The sequence below is a fragment of the Pelecanus crispus genome, chromosome 4 (genome assembly GCF_030463565.1).
Source record: "Pelecanus crispus isolate bPelCri1 chromosome 4, bPelCri1.pri, whole genome shotgun sequence".
Classification (NCBI taxonomy): Eukaryota; Metazoa; Chordata; class Aves; order Pelecaniformes; family Pelecanidae; genus Pelecanus; species Pelecanus crispus.
In genome coordinates this window covers 6,214,015-6,222,632 of record NC_134646.1, presented here as the reverse complement: position 1 = coordinate 6,222,632, position 8,618 = coordinate 6,214,015, and the positions used below count along the sequence as shown (strand labels likewise).

Below are 8,618 nucleotides of genomic sequence, written 5' to 3'. Positions count from 1 at the left end.
CTATCTACTGCAGTGCATGCCTTCTACATTTGCCTCGTACCTTTGCTCGGATGTGGGATGCCTGGGCTCAAGAGTGGCATGGTATGTAGCACTCAGTTCTACTCCAGCTGATGGAGGATGCTTTTCTTTGTGAAAGCTTCCACTATCTGTAAAATACAGCTTGGGTCTCTGATGATATTTCATCCTGTATGTGTCAGTCATACAACTATCTACTGAAAAATAAGTCGTTAGAGATACACTATCGTTTCCATCCACATAGCCAGCACTTGGTCCTGTATGACGAGATCCTTTCTTTAAAAAGTTTTCAGACACAGTCCAAAAGTCATTCACTGATAAACGAGGCGGAGAACCCGGTTTATGAACAAACAGTTCATTCCCTTGAAACGGCTCTTTAAGCCTTTGTTCGTTTGTAAATACGCTGGCTTCTGATGCAGATTTTAAAGGTGTACCTGTTTGCCTTAACGGAGTATTTTGCAACACTTCTGTTGATTTTACATCAGCTGCCAAGTTATTTTCTGGCGGTGGCAACGTATTCAGAGCATATTTCTTTGGCGGTAAAGGGGGAGGAAGATTCTGGTACACTGCTTCAGGCACCCAAAGAGCATCCGCCCTTCGGAGTGGGTGCCCGGCATGCTCACCGGGAGGGGGAAGCACCATGGGCCTTTCTGACAGGTTCTGTGGCACACAAGGTGACAACCCCACCTTGGGACCAAACGTTCTTGCGTGATGAGACTGCGGCTGGGAAGAGGAGTGAAAGTCATTGTTGATCACCTTCCTTCCACAGACGTTTTCTGTATAGGGGTGGGGTACGCCATCAGCACAATATATGGACGCATTCATCTTCTCAAACTTGTCTGGATTAAGCCACTCTGAAGAATTCTGTTCGTTTGCCTTGTTCCTACTTTCTGACTTAACAATATCTTTAAGAACTGGCTGTAGAGCTGATGATGGGGAGAGTTTCCTATTGGTCTCAGGCATTTCAGCTCTGAAATACAAAACCACACAGGATGTAAGTATCCATAAAAACGTAAGAAAAAGCTCAAATAACCCAAGGATTTTTTTCAAAGATGGCCTTGTTAACACTGCTTAAATATTCAAACTGACTAGAGAACTGGGATCTGCTTAACATACAGCCCTTTGATTAAAAGTTGTATCAAATCACTCCAAGGTTTCTTTCATTTGAAATGTAAAGTGCCCCAAAAAATCTCTGCAAGAGATTGAAAATCTATAAAGATAAATTCCTTCAACATTCAGGAGTATGTCAAACACAACCTCTTCTCTCTTCCAAGCATCCCTGTAGCTCAGTCTGATACATCCACTTTTCAAATATTAGATGTTACTTCTGGGTGCTAGATTTGTATTTAGATTCTTGATTTTTAGGAGGTACTGAGCACTTACAGTTCAAATTAGAAACAGCAGGCATATAGCAGCAGCTTCTAAACAGAAGTTACCTTTTCCTCCCCTTCCAGCCAAACTTTTCAAAACCTTATGGGGTTACTGCGCTAACCACAAATTGGTTAATCACTGCCTGTTGCAGGTACGTAAATTCAAACCAGAAAACCATTAACACCCTTTGCGCTGGTAAGATGGTTTAAAACAATGTAAGCTGTCTGGTTCCATTGACAGTGTCAAAATTAAAAAAAAGACAGAGAGCATCTAGTCCTATCAATTATGTAAAATACAAAAGACATTGTCTGTCACTCAATACCTTAACTTTTGCATGCTTAATATTGATTACTATCACATAACAGAATTCAGTATTTCTTCAACTATTACACAGTAAATTAATGCCACTATTAGTTACCTCTTTACTGGAGGACTGGGCACCTGCAAATGTAATTCTGTCGGGAAATTAACATGAGGTCTGTAGTTAACTTCTGAACTGACCTGGTCTTTCCTCAAGTCTGGGAGTAGAAAAAAAAAATGTCAAAACAAGCAGAAATACAGTCCAATTCCTTCTTTGTAATTCCTCAGAGGTTACAAAAAAACAAACAAAACAGGACAATTAATTCTTTTCAAGATTTGACATTGATCAAAATAACCATTTTGAAGAGAATCTGTCACAGGTCAGATCTTATACTCATGCAAAATAATCTGGAGGAAATGTTCTTTTTTTTTTTAATGTTACCAGAAAATAGGTAATTACCACAATTTTGAAGTCCTATAGACATGTTTTCAAGATCATCTTAACATTTCATCTAATTAAAAGCACATTTTCAAAAGCAGCTTTTTGTAAAAGCATGTTTATTCAAACATCCAAAATAATTTAAATTAAAACTAAAAACTATTTATGATTTCTGAAATTTCACATCATGTAATAATAATTAAATGGAATGAATACTGTAGGGATTGGGGGTGAGGTTTTCTTTGTTGTTGTTTGTGGGTTTGATTTTTTTTTTTTTGAAGAAATGCATTATGCATTCTTTGAAACAGATTTAAGGACTTAACAGCAAACTGTACAGTTCACAAAGATGCTGAGCAGGCAGAGAGCACTCTCAGTCATGTGCCCTAAACACACAACAGGAGAGTGCCCGGGCCAGTACTACTATACTCACACTTTAAGAAGTGCCTTTTATTCACAGGCAAAGGCAAAGAATCATTCTCTAAAAGCACACAGTTTCTCAACAATGCAGCTCCTGGTAAATATTAAATAAAGGAAGCATTGAAGTATCCATGTCGACACCACATAGAATAAACCACTCTCTTGGCAAGTGACAAGCAACGGTCTATTTGTTTAGAGATAGATATTAGAAGTCTTCCTAATGCAATGATTGGCCCATTATAATCAGTCACCTGCTATGAAGCCATTCAAAGGAAGTCTTATTTTGTGTACGTATAGACTAGATTCATATAACTACTATTATGTCCATTTCAGAAAAACAGGAATTAAATTAAAAAAAGGCAGCATACATTGCCTGACTTCTAGTAGAATAATCTTGTGTTCAGTGAACAGCACTAACTTAAGACTTTCCATTGGGGTAACATAGGCTGTTCCATTCTTTCATCAACAAAAGCTACAAAAATTGTAATCTTACCAAGAGAAAATTTTTTTTTTATTCACTTGTTATTTCCCCAAGTTTAAATAAAGTCTTGGAACTTTTGACTTGTGAACATATGAGTCAAAAATCCAACAACAGAAAAGAACTATACTAAAATCTTTGGGTGATGCTGTTGGGTGATGCTTGTTTTGAGGGTCAATATGTGCCCTATCTTTAATCGATGAAAGACTACAGACACTCAGTCTTTGACAGAGAACACAGGTCGTCGAGGCTAAAACGGCAATACAGCACAAGAGACAAAGCCCCTATATGGCTTTCCTTCAAGCCTTGAAATGAAAAAAAATTAATTAAAAAACCTCACTATTCCAGCATGATAAACAATACCACAACCTTAGAAAGAATACTTTTGAAAAAACATTGTTACTGAATGGGCCCGTGCGACATTGGCAAAGGACAAGTAACTAACCTGAAAGAAAGTTCAGAACTGCTCCAGTGGGCCATGGCATCAGAGCTAACTAACACTGAGGTAATATTTCAAACAGAAAACATTTCATTCTGGTGTAGATTTTAATGAACTGTAAATCGCTTTACGGGGGGGGGGGGGGGGGGGGGGGGGGAAGCACAGGCTCTGACACATTATTTCCTGTGAATATTTCCAATTCAGTACTTAATCTCAGTCCCAATGTCAGGATACAGTCCTAGGAATGAATTAGTTAAATAATTTGCTAGATTAACAGTGTCTGAAGCTAGTGTTTTTAACTTTTGGACTTTCGGTATTTCTATCGCCTTTTATACAAGAGCACGTCTACCTAAAAATCGCAAATAAATCACACATACAACTGCACTTTCATTCCCCAAACCGCCTGATGTGAGGACCATAGATTTTAATTTTTTAATTTTAATTTTAACTCCAAGCCAAACTCCTCAGGAATTTAGCACGTTCAGCCCTTCTGAGAGGCAGCATCACAAATCGGTCAGGAGGCGGCAGCAAAGGTTAATAAACTGTTTCCTTGGTGTGGCCACGGCACACATTCAGCCAAAGCTGCTCAGCAATACCAGGTGGTTTGTGCCTTCAGAATTCCAGCTAACTTAAAAATAGATTTGTTATTTTCTCTTCTGCTGACAGGATATCCATGCATGGTTAAAACCAGACGCAGTCTCGATTGGGAATTTTGGCTCTATGTTCTTCACAAACCTAAATATGGGACGCACAAGCGCTGTGCTCAGCTGGAGACTGCCATCCTTATCAGTGGGTCATAAGAAGCTTACCAATAAATGAAATGTAACTGTTTTCTGACATACAAACCAGTTTGCTTTTAAGATTTATGAACATCTGTTTTCAGATCTGAATAACCAATCTAGCTTTTCAAAAGATTAACAGCCATTATATAGCCAACAGGTAGGACAGACAAGTTCTCATCCAATATCTCCATTTACACATACAAAGCATTTGCAAAAATCTGCAAAGCCCAATTTCTGAGGGGGGAAAAAAAAAACCGAAACCAAAAACCACATTAAGTTCAACTTCCTTCTAATGTGGTTTAGCTGCATGTTTCCTGTACTTTTGATTACCTGATTTTTTTTTTTTTAATTGCCACTAAAAAAAGCAAGGTGTAATAAATACTTTTTGTAACAAGTACTGTGGCAAATTCCTCTCTCCAAATCCAGACATTTTTCTGTATTCAGTAAGTGACAGATGAACTTACCGGAAGCTTTGGAAATGCGGAACAACAACATAGTCCCAGTCAAGAAGGTAAACACATTATAACTTGTCCAAAACAGTATTATTTTTAAAAAGCAGTGACCCCTCTTCAGGAAAAAAATCCTTATATTCAAGAAACTGTCCTTCTGGAGCAACATTCAGTTGCAAAACTTTTCTTATATATTCGTTAGTGGATTTTTTTCCATGGCTTTGAACATCAGGAAAAAATGAAAAGAAAGTTCCACTGTTGTTTTTTTTGGGGGTGGGGTGGTACATACTTGCATGTGTGTGAAAGTTTAAATAAATTCTGAAGCGAAGCAACAGCCGACAGAGAACACCAATTATTAACCTCCCTTCACTCTTATCTGCCTGTCTTGAGAAGTTTACCAGGTCTTTGTTTTAAAACCCAATCCTGAACCTTTGCATAATCTATTTTAAATTGCAAACTTCTCACATTAATAAAATGAATTACAAATGCGAGAGTGCTTTACATTTCTATCTTCATGGGCTGCTTGACTACATTTGGAAATCTCATAAGTTTAGGGATTGGTTTGGGTTTTTTTTTAAACCAAAATCTTTAATCTATCATTTAAAGACACTCCAGAAAAGCATTTATTTGTTTCTATTTCATGTTAAGTAACTTAAGTAGCTGCATGCTTTAATTCACTACTCAGTTCTTCAAACACGACAGTCACATACATTGACTGCACCATAAGGGTAATAACTGGATCTTCTTAAGTATAGTTGCATATTTTAAATTATCACTATAAATGTATGGTTTTCCTAAGAAGGTGAGTTTTCTTTTTCAGAATTATGGCTTGTTTGTGGCATTTTCTGAAGTGACAAATAAACAAAGGCAATCTGGATTCTTCTTCACATACACATCAGAATGATTCCAGATTTCAGCTGGAGTTGTCTCATGCTACTGAACTGAGTAATTATTACTAGGAAAACCCATTTGTAATACTTGTAATATTGGATTTGTAATATTACAAACACTGCTTTGCATTTATTTTCAGAGAAGCGATTATTCATTTATGGCATTGATTCCAAGTACATCCTTTTCTGAGATCACTGAACGGGCAGATTAATACTGCATCTTGAACAGGAGGCCATCAAGCACTTGGCCAATTTTAATCACAGTGGTTATTCAGCTGAGAGCTTAGTTCAAGAATGATGTGCTCTGAGCTTTGGGGCGGGGGGGGGGGGAGAATCTAGAAAGCAGGGCTTCTAGGATGTAATTTTTTTTTTTTCCCCCTTAACCCTTCCAACGGTAATGCCTTTTATTGAAATGGTCAGGAGTGGCAATTTCCTGAAGGCACCTGTGCCTTAGGAATCGGGGAGGGTTGTCACAAAAGCCAGTAAAACCCCTTTACGACTGAAAACGATTATCAGTAAGTAGCTAGCACACAGACTGCTCTGAAAAGCCATTAAAAAAAATTCTATAGCCCTTTCCAGCTTCCAAGAATTACAGTCATCTTTCTTCAACTTGAAGAATGTGAGGTTGGAAATTTTGCCCTCACACTGTTCATGTCACATGTTCCTTTATATAAAAAAAAATTAGCCTCCACAGTTCATCACATTCAAACTTCATAAACACTAACTCATTAATATAAATTAAGGATACTTTATCTGCTTCATATCCACGTTTTTCTGCCAAAATTTGATCACACAAATTAGGGATTGGCCTTGTGGGACATTTGCTTCAGCGCTACAGTTATCTACTGCTTACTAGCAGTGAAAGAAGCAGCCATTTGATCTGCATAACCACTGTGTGATCCAATGTTACTATCTTTATAACGCTCTAACAATAAGTTTATTTTTGTAAGTCAGGGACAGAATTCCTCAACTGCTGAACAGTAGCCTTATTCAGCTCCAGAAAAAAATGAGGAACTGGTAAAGCAGAGTTATACAAATGGTGGGCATAATTAGAAGTCCAACATTATTTCCATAACAAGTCTTCCACACAAAAAAACCACCCAGGGATATTTTTTCAAGTTGCCGTGAGAGACTATCAAAGATTTCTTAAATTCCATTCCTCTCTCAGAAAGGACAGGCCATTTCTTTCTTAAAGTACTATTTTCTCAGAGTCTGTCTGGCATTTACATACCAATTTATGTCTTGTTCATAATATTCAGAGTTATAACATAAGGTAATACAACTGATACCTGTAAATGACTACTGTTGTCCTTGTTAAAGGTGTCCTGACACACTTTTTAGACAACCAAAAAAATGAGTCTAAATAAATCTTTAACCCCACATACATGTGAAATGATCAAATTCTTCAGATTTCTTTGCAGTCCGTTAATCAGTTCTGCTGAAAGTATTTTTTCCAAAACATGCACACATGTGAGAACTTCACATTTCATTTAGAATATACACATTTTCGTTATGAAACTATTCAAAAGTTAGTTACTGAATTAGAGTAACTGAATAGATGGGGTCTTATCATCAGCATTTTATAACTCTAAGGATCACCTGGAATCACTACACTTTTTTTAAAGAAAATGCATGATGCATGTTGAAAGCTGTAAGTATACTGAAGTACAGTGCATGGTTCTCTCTGGAGAATACTCATTACTAAAGCTCAAACACTGTTTGAACCCACCTATTTTTCATTCTGACAGAGTCCTTTATGTATTTTTCACTGGTGTTTTTTTTTTACTTTTTGCTATGCAAGTGTGGGAGGTTTTTTTGCTACCGGTGTGATAAGTATAGTATAGTACAGAGCTAAAGCAGAATAAATGTCATGCAAAACCAGATCTTTGAATTCCGTGCAACATCAATTTTGGGTTTGTTTTTTTGTTGTCAAAATAAACAAACACCAAATTAGTTCTCCTTCTACAACCAAAAAATAAATTGGAATAATGACAGAAAAGATAGAAGTGGTATGGGAACGCCCCCCCCCCCCCCCCCCCCAATTTAAGTCTTAGAAGAAACTATACTATACATTATTTGAAAAGAAGTATGATTTCTATAAAAATCAAGCATTTCCTGGGGAAGTGGCCTAATATTTATTGCACCTCTTTGTACAAGCACCATTCCATTGTTCCAGCAACAGTAGATAATGATTTTGGCTGGCCTCATGCTGACCTATAATATTTATATGCCAAGGCATTTATCAACCTTATAAAAAACTCAACAGACATATTAGTATGTAAAAGGAAGTAGATTTCCTTATTACTAGTGTTTCTTCCTGGTATTGCTTCATATCTTGAAGGAAAACAAGTGGTACCATAGTCCACCTGGACATTTTTAAAAAGTCTTCCTTAGTATCCGCAAAGAAAGCTCATGGAAATGATTTTGGGGAAGACACAGGGAGTGAACAAAATTACTGTGGTTTGGGGTTTTTTTGGTTTTGGGTTTTTGTTTGTTTGTTTTTGGGTTGGTGGTTTGTGGGTTTTTTTTTTCAGGGGGGTCAGGGAAGGAACATGCACACTTGCTACAGAAAACCCCAAACATTAAACAGAAATATGTTCTTAAAGCAGAATATAAGCAGCAGAATATAAGCAGCAGAATATAAGCAGCAGAAATGGAGATTTACATTTAATCATTTCCATTGGATCAAAAAGAAGTACCGATTTAAGGCCAGTGAAAATGAATTATACTGGATGTTGTATGCCAGGATTGAGCCATCCAAAAATCACAGGATCATCAAATGATAGAGTGGTTTGGGTTGGAAGGGACGTTTGAAGATTACCTAGTCCAACCCCCTGCCATGGGCAGGGACATGTTGCACCAGATCAGGCTGCTCACAGCCCTGTCCAACCCAACCTTGACCCTTCCAATGATGGGGCCTCCACTACCTCTCTGGGCAACCTGTTCCAGTGCCTCACCACCCTCATTGTAAAAAATCCCTTCCTTATGTCCAATCTAAATCTACCCTTTTCAGTTTAAAACCATTGCCCCTTGCCATG

At 37.5% G+C, this 8,618-nt stretch overlaps 1 protein-coding gene across 2 annotated transcripts in view; it reads right to left on the bottom strand.

Annotated features, from left to right (window-relative positions):
- The window catches only part of USP53 (ubiquitin specific peptidase 53), a 28,252-nt gene continuing 19,634 nt past the window's right edge, over window positions 1-8,618 (bottom strand). Inside the window, exons 14-15 of one of the 2 annotated variants that reach the window (XM_075708805.1) lie at window positions 1,805-1,910; window positions 1-985 (exon numbers count right to left, since the gene is read on the bottom strand). In XM_075708805.1, coding sequence (XP_075564920.1) covers window positions 1-985; window positions 1,805-1,910 — 1,091 coding nt within the window. The remainder of the gene's footprint in view (window positions 986-1,804; window positions 1,911-8,618) is intronic. The other variant, XM_075708806.1, reaches the window with a different exon arrangement.